We start from the raw sequence: 12,772 nt of genomic DNA on the forward strand, positions 1-12,772 counted from the left end.
ACAGTCTTCCAGAAGATGTGAGACAGGCCTCAGCTCTGACAATGTTTAAATCCAGGCTGAAAACAGTTCTATTCAGCTGAAAGTGTTTTATCTGCACTCTTCACTTTTAATCTAATTAATTTATGATTATTTTTATGTTTTTTATTTGCCTACTTGTGATTTTATGCAGCTGTAAAGCACTCTGAACTCTACAAATAAAGTTGCCTTGACTTACAGTGTTAGAAAATGACTCAGCAGCTAATTAACTGCTGCTGATCAGTGACATGAGTAAAAAAAATAAAAAATTCTGATATCTTTAAAATGCACAATAACGTTTGTATGCAGATATACTCATTGCGCGGCTCGCGAGCCACATGCGGCTCATCAAGCTCTAATTGGTGGCTCGCACTCGCATAATAGCTTATAACAATATGGTAACAATAACAATGCATTTTTTCAAATAACATACAGCGAATACTGCACAGTATTAAGTATTTTTATTAAGTATTAATTAAGGCTTAATGGTGTTTCCTAAAGGGGGGACTGTTAAACCTGGCAACGCAGCCCCCTTAAACCACCTCACACTTGACCGCAGTGCACGCTAGCTCCTTTAGTTAGCGCGAGATGCAGGCACCATGGATCGGTTTTTAACTAAAAAAGGGCAAAAACCAAACAAAAACCATGCCCATCTTGAATGTCTCACTATGATTACAACAACAAACTACAAATACAACATGAAGAAAGTCAAGGACATGCATGCCAGCGTCCGCTCATCCCAGTATTAAGGTAAATGTGGCCTTAATTGAAAATGTATTGGCTGTGTTGTTTCTTTTTTTGTGGGATGTTTTATATGTAGAAAAGCATATTTGCAAAAGGGGTCTTAGTATGTTGTCGTAAAAGTGGCTCTTCCCTTGATTTTGCTGCCAATGTGGCTCTTGTGAAAAAAATAGTGAGTATCACTGGTATAGTGCATCAGCCGCCTCTTGATATGACAAATCTAATCTTAAACAACACAGTCATTATTAAGTCTTTTCAAAAAGACCACCTGTTTAACTATAATGCGTGCAGCTGTTAAAGGGAGAAAACTGCTTAATTGGGACATGACTCCCAACTCACGGTGAGCTGTTTCAGTTTTAACACGTTGGCATCTTCAGAGCCGTTTATAGAGACTCTGGGCATCTTGCTGTTGTGTCGCCATCTAGTGGTCAGTTTATGCTAATGCACGTGTTCGTTCTAAAACCATCTGTACATTATAAATCTACAGCGAAACAATGTGAAATATGAGCCAGACTACAAACAAACACTGTTGCTTTTAAAGGTTTGAATTGAAAAACTATCTTACATTACCAGTATGGTAAGTTTTGATCGATAATACTCTGTGTTTCTGCTCTGTTTGATCTCATTTATCTGAGCACGGACACAGAATCAGGTTCAGATTCAGTCGATTGGGATCATGAATAATCTTAGGAAGTTATTCTTTTTACATTTTCATCATCGTTATTTATGAATCTATATATTCTATTTCAGGACAGCCTGAAAATACCTTTTAATACATTTGACAACGTTCAGCTCTCACACAAGATGTGTTTCTTTTTATGTGTCTGGCGCTGTAAAAGTTTTGTTAAAATTTATAAACCCCCATTCGCCGTGTTAAAGAGATTTTATTTCACCATGAGGTTTTATGTGTGCACTCCAGGGACACGGTGTGTATCGTGCCTGACACGTCCAACCTTCAGCCATCAAAACGCAGAGTAAAAAGCAACATAAAATGATATGAATAAAGATTTATTTTTCATATGAACAGGTGGATTCATTTTTCATTTTATTTTACAATCTATGACAATCTCGCATTTTTTCTTTTTTTTTCTAGCATATTTCAGGAATGACATGGGGAAAGGTTCCTTTTATTGCTGAATGTTAAATGAAATACACTTTCACTGACTGAAAAAGAAGAATTGTCTGCTGCTTTTTTTTCTTTTTCTGTTAACCATGCACCCATCTAACCTTGACCACAAGAACATGCAGAGGAGAGGTGTTTCAAACGTTTCAAGCGAGGGGGGGGCGGGGTCATAAAGTAAAATGGAAGAGACTGGCAGGACACGCCTGGTGGCATCTCAGCTGGGTGAGAGGGCCGGCAAAGTGAAGGGGGATCACATTTAAAACGAGAGGTGCAGTGTCTTCTTTCGCCCTTTTTCAGACGTACAAAATTAGACCCAGAGGTGAGAAACCTGATGAAATACCAGCAAGGTGTGACTGAGGTGTGACCAGAGACCATTCTGTAGGACAATACCACTGTGCATTTACCATAGCAGGAGTTAGAACTGCAGATCAGTCTTTTCTTTTCTTTTTTGGAGGGATTTTAGCATTTTAACGAAGTGTAGAAACAGGCCGACAGCGATTGGCTGTCCTTTCTCACTGAGTCACCTTTAATGGTGCGAATATCTTTCGAATGTGAATCAATTTACTGCTAAAAATCATTATAATCTACAGACGTAACTGGAAGTGAACAAGACGAGGCAGTGCACGGTACTGTTGGAGGAGTTTGTAAAGTAGAGTGCTCTAAACCAGCTGATAGAATAAGTCATGGACGCAGTCATTCAACGGACAAGTGAGCAAGAAAGGCAGACAAATGGATAGATGGCTGCATAATGGCTTTAAAAAATAACTCAGGTAAATATCCATTTGTATCATTCTACACTATAGGCATCACAGAGTTTCTGCACACACAACACGCTACAGTCACCTCTTAGAAAATGATGTAATCAAACAGCAAAATAGAAAGTTTGCATATTTTTGCATTGTATGATCCTCCATAGTTTCACAGCTGGATGCCTTAATCTTGCCTAGCATGTTCTGCTCTCATCTCCACCGAGCTGCTTTCCTTTCCTCTGTGTGGGAGTGTTCGGGGGGGGAACTTTATGTTTTACATCGAGGCCTTCGTCTTAGGCAGACCTTCTGTTAAGGAAGAGGATGACGACAGATGATGGGGGGGGCGTGTTGGAAATCCTGAGACACCGTGCGGCCTTTAACACAAGCCACAGCAACAGAATGGACACAGAAGGATAATGAGATGTGGGAACTGGGCTGTTTTTGAGTGAAAACAGATGCAATCTTTTTTGTTTTTTGCCTCTGATGGTAGATATATCCCCCTGTGCCAAGCGGCTAAGCGTTTTTTGGCCTTGTACAAGACTAACGTGAGGAAAAACCTGCTGGGAAATAACTTCTTTTTTTTTTTTTTAAAAAAGGACAGAACTGGGGCAGGCTTTGTGAAGGGGGGAGCATAGCTGTAAACACATCAACCAATGACCCCACAGCAGCCTTATCTGTCCACCTACACCCGCGGTCACTGTTCTCACTGCTCAACTGTCGGCTCCTCTGAGGCCGGAGCCGAGCATCCGATGTTAACGCAACCACGAAACTCTTCTGGTTATCACAAATGAATGCAAGCACACACCCAATCGAACCTCTCGCTCTTCTTCTGTCTCTTCCTCTCAGTGGAAGGTACAAATGCGACCTACATTTGTGTTAACGTGTTTCCAGGCGTTCTGTTACATCCCCAAAATCATAAACCCTACAGGCGAATCATATTAATGTAAACATACACTTTATGTTGAAGTGGTTTATATTGCGTGACATGGAAGGGATTATACTCCAGTGGGGACAGAAGTGAACATGAAATCAGAGAGGACAAAATAACATAAATGTGTATAAAAAATGAGGCGTCCATATAAGAAAGGCTACAAAAACCTCCACTGGCCCTCTGGCATCGGCAAACAGCAAAAGGCACCACAATATTACTCTATTTTTTTTTTTTTACGTTGTGAAAAAACTGGCACATCTTTTTATGCTGTAAATCAAAATGTACATATAAATAGAGTTTTCCCTATAAAAAAGTCTTTGCTGTTAACTAGTAGACAACTTTTGCTAAAATGAAAATAAATATTTCATTTGTTTAGAATATCTGTCAGTTATATAAAATAAAAATATTTCTTATAGATGCAGGTCTATACTATAGTGATTTTTCCGTTGGTTCGTAATCACTCTTTAATGGGGTGTATTGTCCGGTTTGGAGCGTGAGTGCGTAAGTCTCGTATGCATGTTCCCGTGCCCACTGTGCCGCCCTGACGGGTGAGAAGTCCGACTGTCCGCCGGCCTGTAGATGGTGGAGGGCTCGGCGTTCATGTTCTGCATACTGAGGAAGGGCGTGCTCTCACCGTCCTCCTCTGACTCACTATCCGTTAGGCAGCTTCGAGACCCGTAGTCTCGAGACGCCTCGTATCCACGCGGGGCTACGTGGCCGTTCAGTCTGGATCTCCGCCAGCGCCGGCTACCGGTTCCACCGGTTCCACCGGACCCACTTCTCTTTGGTTGCTCCCGAGAGGAGAGATACTCCTGGGTGGTCTCATAGTCCTCTTCCTCCGCCAGCCGGTAGGGGCTGGAGGGAAGGCTGCCCCTGCTGTTGTTCAGATAGGTGCGGCGCTGCTGCCTGTAGGGCTCCTGGCAATGGGCGTCGTGCAGGGGCACCTGGTAGCGGCGCAGCAGGGGCTGGTCATCCTCCAGAGGGTAGGGATTGTGGACGGCGGGAGGGAGCGACATGGCGTGGCTGGCATTGGGCGATGTGATCTGGAAGGTAGGCACCTGTGGGGGCAATGAGTAATGGAAATCCACCGGGGAGAGGCGGGCTGGTGTTGTCAGGGCTGACACGTATCTGTGGTAAACACAAGGAGGAGGTCACAGTTAAAGAAAGAACATCAAAGAAAACAGTCAGGAAGTCGGGAGCGTATAAAAAGCTGTCTGCATGTATTCTGTTAACTGAATAAACATCACACCTTAACCGTTAATCCGAGGGTAGAGGGGTGTGAGACACTTTTTCCATGGTTACACGTATCTTAGATTTCCAGTTAATCCAAACAGGTGTGAGATGAGATGCATGCTGGGTAGTTTATCTCATTAACTCTTGTGTTTTAGGACCAGCGGTCCTCTGCAGTCCACAGTTAAATATGCTATAATCTGACATTTCCTTTTAGTCATTGGGTTTAACAGTTTAAAACGGTTCAAAGAGTGTCTCCCTGGGATCTATTCTGGGCCCCCTTCTTTTGCCAACATTGTTGGGTCCCTGGGATATATTCTGGGCCCCCTTGGTTTGCCAACATTGCCTGGGATCTATTCTGGACCCCCTTCTTTTGTTAAAGTTTGTTGGGTCCCTGGGATCTATTCTGGGCCCCCTTCTTTTGCTAACATTGCTGGGTCCCTGGGATCTATTCTGGGCCCCCTTCTTTTGCCAACAATGCCTGGGATCTATTTTGGACCCCCTTCTTTTGTTAAAGTTTGTTGGGTCCCTGGGATCTATTCTGGGCCCCCTTCTTTTGCTAACATTGCTGGGTCCCTGGGATCTATTCTGGGCCCCCTTCTTTTGCCAACAATGCCTGGGATCTATTCTGGACCCCCTTCTTTTGCTAACATTGCTGGGTCCCTGGGATCTATTCTGGGCCCCCTTTTTTTGCTAACATTGCTGGGTCCTATGACACGTAAATGTGTCCTTGCTAACAACAAGGCTCAGAATGTTAACCATCTTTAACAGAAATCACTTGCTGTCTTGCACAGCAGACTCTGGGCAGCATAGATTTTGATGATCAATTCCCTTCTCAAGACATTACTGTAGCAAACCTTAAAGTCTGGCGATTAATATAGTATGATTGACCCATATATGCACTGCTATATTGCTTGTTACAGTGTTACTTTCATTTTTAGCATGTTAAGTTCAGTCCTTTGGCTCAACAGAGGAAGGTTGAAGCAGATCGGGAGTATTTTACGATGATCTTAAATGCCTTTTCAGAAAACTTGTCTATTAAAGAACGTACTCGATATATTCTGCTCCAAACACATCGTCAAATCATTGTTGCTGAACATAAACCCATAAAATATACACACATCTGGTCCTCAGTGGGTGAAGTTTTCTGTTATGTTCCTTTTGGAAACCAGAAAGCGCAGTGTCAGATACGCTTTAAGCGTTCCCGTAACGCTGCTGATTCAGCTGATGCTAGAGATGGGATCCCGGTGAAGGAGGCACCTGTTACCTGCAGCAGCTCTGAGGACGTGCTTGCAGCGTGTTGGAACTTCAGATATCAGAGGACGTAAATGACCCGTCTGGTTCATTTTTGACAATTCATTATAAATTGGACATTTGCTTTCCCGTGAGCAGCTAAACCCCCTCAGCTTTAACAAGGGGCTCTTAGGTCTTATGGTTTTATAACATGTACCTGGCAGAGTTTCATCAAAATAAACACTTATTATTAAATATATATATGTATTATTTTGCCAAGTTGTAGTTCTTTTGCCCAAACGGTTGCCAAGTAACACAGAGCTGACAGCCCACCTTCAGGCTTAGCTTCTTGACTTCTGCAGCTTTTAAAGAGTCTTTTTTAAATCTTCCCTCCTGCGCATTTCAAACCAACACTCAGCACACAGTGAATCAAAATCACTGCAAATTCTTCTATCTTCAGTTTGTTTGACAACTTAAATCTGATCTAATGCAGTCGCAAGTGTGTGTGTTTATGGATTAGCTTAAAATGGCTTAGAACACGGCTCACCGACAATAATAATGATGATATTAATCAAGAACAGGCCCCATTTGTTTTATAAACCATCATATTGAAGAGTTTACTCTTTGCTTAATTCGTTTTATTCTGGCCAAGTTGTAAAATTCTGCACATGTTTCATATTAGATTGTTGGAAGACTTGAAAGTCGCAGTCCTGTTAAGCATTACTGGCACCTCATGAACTACTGGAACATAATTCACCTGTGTTTATTTTCCAGTGTTCAGATGACCTGAACTAAGTTAAAATGCTTTTACTGTATTGGAAAGAGAAACTAACGGTTTCCATCGGCTAACAAGGAAAAGAGCTGAGCACATCAGATGCTTTATCACCAACCAAAATGAAAATAGTCCATTTCAGTTGATACAATGCCAGGAATATCATGCATTTGCTTTCAGAAGAAACTCAGCATGAGAAACTGAAAAAGATGGTGAAAATAGACGCATAAAGACAAGGCATCTTAAGAGCTTCAATGTCATGTCTGTTAGTTTTGGTCGTGTTTTTAGTTCCCACATTTTCTCTTTGCTCTGCCATCACTTTCACTCAAGTCACCTGTGTTTTCCCCTCAGCTGCACCCACTCACCAATCACTCCCTCAGTATTTAGTTTCCAGGGCTGTGTTCGAAACCGCATCCTACATACGGCATACTTCCATACTAGAGCCCTGCACTCCCGCGGGAGTACCGCGGGACTCGCGGGACCCAACGCAAAGCAGTGCGGCGCGGGACACATTTTGAAAGCTCATTGCGGGCGCGGGCGGGAGGGGGAGTGCGCAGTGCGGGGGCGGGCGGGAGCGGTGATAAGCTGCAGTCCCGCTAACTAAAAACGTGAGAGAAAACTGAGAAACTGAGAAGAAATAAAGCCTAACTAAAAGAAGTTCAAAAGCGCGATCCATCTCTCCTTTTATTCAGGAGATGCGCATTGCACAACGACGAGGGACAGGGCATGGTTAACCTACTTAAATAATAATTGGATTACATGTTACATTTTTAAACATTCTGGGTTCAGAAAAGGTAGGGTAATTAATAACACATATTGTTTTCATTCCACTTGTTTGCATTTAAATAAATGTAACATGAGCTGTAGGCTTATATTTATGCTCAAATCCACTCAAAGTAGGGCGCGGGGCTCCATCACGCTGTGTTTAAAATCATATTAACTAAAAATATATACTTTTACTTCCAAGAATGGAAATGTGTGAGGAGTGGCATATAACATATGTACAATGTATTATTCTTAATATTCGCGATAGATTTTGGTAGGTATGTTGGGTATGCTTATTGCTGTAAAGCCTCAGCTGCTTGTGCCATCTAATGCGCTCCTGCACTGTGTGCCCCACGTGAAGGATCGGACAGTGGTGTGCGCAGCTAAGATCATGTTTCTTTCCTCAAGCCAATGACAAGAACGTCCGTGAGAAGTTATTCAGACGCGAACGTCTGAATAATGCGGGAATTGCGGGCGGGATCGGGACCAAATATGACAGGTGCGGGCGGGAGCGGGACTAAAAATTCTGTCCCGCGCAGGCCTCTATTCCATACTACATACTGCATACTGTATACTCATCGATCAGACAGTATGCAGAGTGATTACCCACAATGCATTTTGTTCCTGCCCGTGCCGAAATCAGCCGGCTTGAAGCTGATTTCGCTTAAGCTCTAAACTTTGTAAACTTTAGCAACATTTGAAACATTTTCAGGCGAGAAAGAAGTCGTTTAGATCCCCAACGTGTTGAAAACCTGACAAAATACCGGCTATTTACAACTTTGTTCCCACGAATTCGGCGCTACTAAAGCTAGCCGTAGTGAGCAACGCACTTCCGGTTATTTTCACAAAATAAAATACCCATTGTCTTTTATCATAGGGTAAGGCATTACAATACAATTGGTGCATTTGTTTTGAAAACAGGAAGTGAACCTACCCTCGTTGTAGCTAGCTTGAAACTGCCGTTTTGACAGGAAATGACAGGAAATCGGCGACGTCACGTTACGTTGCATCTTGGGTAGTTTGAGTATGAGTAGTAACCTCATGATGCATACCCAACATTTCGGCGAATCTAGTATGCATCCGGGAACTTCTCGCTTACTCAAACTCGCATACTAACTCAAAAAGTCAGTATGAGTAGTAGGAGTAGTAGGAGAAGTATGCGGTTTCGAACACAGCCCAGATTTCCTCTTTTCCAGGCGGGTTTCAGCCTTCACGATGCGCTGAACCAATTAGGGTTCAGTGGATAAAAAAAGCCAAGGAGGACATCATGGTTGACAGAAAGATGCAAAAAGTGATGGTTGAAAAACCGTTCTTTTTGGGATACTCTTGCATTTTGTACATGCAGCAGCTTAAAGATCTTCATCCTGTTGCACCTTTGCTTCATATTGTCAGATGCCCACAATGTACACTTCTCCACTGAATAATTCACTTTAAGCCACTTTAAAAACATTAAACGGCACATTTTCTCTCTGTAAAAGCAAGACAGAAAGAGCACGTATGTCGGCTGAGAATTAAAAAAAAATCCACATATTCAAGCTTTCATGAAGCAAGACGGGAAGATAAATAGTGATTATGAACACTTTAAAGTCCCTGCTTAGAAACACTCTGAAAGCAGGACATCCTCATGTTAAACAGTCTTAAACCGTCTTTTACAGCCAGGCATCTCACTGGGTTGTAATTTCCATCCTTCAGAAAGACATGCAGACTGAAACCAGCTCATCTTATGGAAGACGTGTTGATGCAGTGGAGACCAATCACACTCCTAAATCCCCTTATTTCCTCCCAGCTGACTACGAATGCAGGCCTGTTGAGCAACAAATCCTCAGTTGTGAACCGTGGCGGGGGGGCTCTTTAGTTCAGGTCACGAGTTAAACCGAGCGCCGCAGAAATACGCCACTTGAACCAAGACAACGTGGAATGTGGACAAGTTGAAATATAGTCTCCTGGAGGGAGCCAGTTGTGTTGGAGTGCCTTTGTTTTAGTTTATGCTAAAGGAAGAGGCCAACATTTTGGGAGATTTATTTGTTTTCTGTTCCTCCCTCGCCCCCAAGGCGCATGAGAAGATTGATAAATATGTGCCTGTTGTATAGAAATATGCACAGGGATAAATATAGACTGCAGTGAAGCTGATGAAAGGCTTATTTCCTCACTTGTCAGACTGCTATTTTCTGCTTCCTCCTTTCGTGCTAACCCAGGTTTAACTCTGTGACAGAGTTGACAGTCGTATCTTCTTTTGTGACTGTGAGCGAAGCAACTGTAACCATCACATTTTACTTTGAATAGAAATAAAACTAAAGGGAACTCCAGCCAATTAAAAATACACACTGATCAGGGAATTATGTCAGAATAGGTGCATTCATGATGTTTCTTTTTAAATAACTCGTGTCTACCTTTTTCCATGTCTCATTTGTCTTAATGGTCTTGGGCCTTCTTATCTATCTGATCTGCTTTTAAATTATGAGCCCTCGCGGACCCTGATGTCCTCTGGTACCGGCCTTTTAGTTGTTCCTAAAGTTCGAACAAAAACTTATGGTGAGACCTCGTTCCACTATTATGGACCTCATTGTGGAACAGCCTGCCAGAGAACCTCTGGGCTGCAGGAGAATGTTGATGTTTTTAAAAAGAGGCTCAAGATCTACCTTTTTAGTTTAGCTTACAGCTGAATTTTATTTCATTTATTTATTATATATATATTCATTTATTTTTATTATTTATTTATTTTTATTTATGTATTTATTTTTATTTATTTTTTGTTTGTTTTGTTTTAGTTTACTTTTATCTATTCATCAATTATTTATTTATTTATAATTATTTTATTATATACTTATTAAACACTTATTTATCCAGTTGTTTTTCCTCATGGGGATCTTCCACACCGGGGACTATGCCCACTTGGTCTGTGGGGTCATGGCCCTGGTTCGGGGTGGCTGGGGGATCCTGCACTGCAGCCCTGGCTGTGGTGTGGATGCCGGCCTGCCCTGATCTGGGCGGTTCCCCGTGGTGGCGGCCTCTGTGGTCATTGGTGGGCTGACTCCAGGTGTGGACAGATTCCCAAGACACCGTTTCCTCACTTCAGCGTCAAGCCAGATTTGAATGAATTGATTTGATTTTTGATTTTATTATGTAAAGCACTTTGTGCTGCTTTTTAGTATGAAAGGTTCTTTATAAATAAAGTTTGATTTGATTTGATTTTTGATTTCCCACTCATCCACTCCAGGAGCCCCTGAGAGGCCACTTAAGGCTGAGAGTGAACTGGCAGAGAGACGAAAAATCACGAGCCACACAGGCCTGCTTTTTTACCTGTCGCTGTGTGGAGAGTCTCCCAGCGAGTCGAACGAGTCGCCGTACTGTAGTCCCGGCCGGTGGGGCTCAGAGTAGCCACAGTGCGCAGCTCGCCGCGCCCGCGCCTCCATGCACGCCGGACTGCTGCATTTACTGGTCCCCACGGATGACGACATCATCCCCGGCGAGTCAGAGAGGATACTGTCAGAACGCTCCAGGCTCCATGTCCGTTCCTCGTGTCTGACAAATAAAAAAAAGGTGTTAACACGAACACACCCCACAGTGTCCCAGTGAGATTGTATTTGTTTTGTTTTTTTTCAATCAAGAAAAGATGTGTGTGGGTTTTCAGGGTCAGAGCCCTTTAACTAACACAACTTACCGGAGTTTAGCTCACCCTGCTCAGCTCCTATGTGCAGATTCCCCCTCTTTTAACACACTATATGTGACATACTTTAACATACTGTCCCACTTAAAGAAGTGCTGCACGATGACTTGTAACCCAAAAATCCACCAATAGCTAAAACAGAAGGACACCAACGCTCCTCATCTTTGGCAGCGCAGACTACTCAGAACCCTTGACTTAGGGGTCATACGCTAGATATAAATCTTATCTTTAACTGTGTCAGTCAAGTAATCACATTATGTCCTCTCTGTGGACGTTTGCTTTATGAATAAGATGACTCATCACCTGACTAAGCAAATAATCCTGTGACTCTGTGCCCGTCTCTGTGAGGATAAGGGACATATGTGACGCAGCATATGGTGTTTGCTCACCTGTGAGTGGATGAATGGGCTCGTGTGGAAGAGTTGTGAGATCTGGAAGAAGCATGGCTGGCTGGGAAGGATCCTTCTGTTGCAGGCCGTATGACTCTTTCAGTCGCAGGGATATTCTTTGATATGTACTGTTTCAACGTAAAAAAAAAGGCAAGCTTTGATTAGATAAGTATAAATAAATTTGGTGTGCATCAGTGCATTTATCTTCTAATATCATTAGGAATCCTCTCAGCAACGTACATCTACCATAGGGATCTCCTCCGGGCCTGGTCCCGGGTGATTGGGTCCGTTAGCAAGGTTCCGATTGGGATGTTCTGGACACATGTTCTGTCGCAGATGATTGTGCATCTTCTTTCTTTGTTTCCTGTGGAGCAGTTCTTTTGGTTACTCCCTTTTCCTCTTTATTCTACATTCTATTCTGCTCTATTCTATAGCCACCATTTTCTACAATTAAACAAGAATAATAATGCGGTTTATCACAGGTAATCAGTGCAAAATTAGGGCTGGGCGAGTTATTATCGCATTAAAGGTGGGGTAGGTTTTTTTTTTCTGGAGCATTTCTTTACATGTTGCTTGAAATACTCTTCACATCTCCATTGCAACTAATTAATTAAAAGTTTTGACACAAATATGAAAAGTTTTAGTGGCCTCTAGAACGAACAATCCAGGAAAAACACTATCCAATCATACTGAACGGACCGTTAACGATGATTGGATTCCGTTGCGTCTATCAAACTGCAATCTGCTCCTCCCTCCCCCTCCTTCCCCCTGTGCGCGTACCCTTCTTCGTGAACGAATTACGCGTCCAGAAGCTTGGCAGGAAGCTAAACTAGAGCCAGCTTGGCTAGCACCTAGCATTATTAAACGTATAGTTAGCATATACTAAATACGGCAACGATCGATGCTTGCTGACAGAACAGCGCTCGTGCACCTTCGTGCTCGTGCTCTTCATGTACTCTAGAGGCGTGGCTTCAGGGGGAAAGTCTGAAGAAAGAGGTTGGGACTTTTGACCTGTGTATTTTCAAAATGCAGCTTCGATGGACTCAAAATCCAGGATCTCCTACCCCACCTTTAACTCGCAAATTATTTAACGCCGATAAATATTTTATCGCGCATTAAGGCAGGTTTTATTATTGTAAAAGTCTGTTGAATGCATC

The 12,772-nt window shown here is 42.7% G+C and overlaps 1 protein-coding gene across 4 annotated transcripts in view; it reads right to left on the reverse strand.

The window, feature by feature from the left end:
• Positions 1-1,818: 1,818 nt before the first annotated feature.
• nrg2a (neuregulin 2a) overlaps positions 1,819-12,772 on the reverse strand; it is an 80,175-nt gene continuing 69,221 nt past the window's right edge. For all 4 annotated transcript variants that reach the window (XM_075487688.1, XM_075487687.1, XM_075487686.1 and 1 more), the window contains 4 exons: positions 11,856-11,979; positions 11,616-11,743; positions 10,860-11,081; positions 1,819-4,687 (listed from right to left, as the gene is read on the reverse strand). In XM_075487688.1, the coding sequence (XP_075343803.1) occupies positions 4,024-4,687; positions 10,860-11,081; positions 11,616-11,743; positions 11,856-11,979 (1,138 nt within the window). In that variant the 3' untranslated portion in view covers positions 1,819-4,023. The remainder of the gene's footprint in view (positions 4,688-10,859; positions 11,082-11,615; positions 11,744-11,855; positions 11,980-12,772) is intronic.

Source organism: Odontesthes bonariensis, chromosome 16 (assembly GCF_027942865.1).
Source record: "Odontesthes bonariensis isolate fOdoBon6 chromosome 16, fOdoBon6.hap1, whole genome shotgun sequence".
NCBI classification, from domain to species: domain Eukaryota; kingdom Metazoa; phylum Chordata; class Actinopteri; order Atheriniformes; family Atherinopsidae; genus Odontesthes; species Odontesthes bonariensis.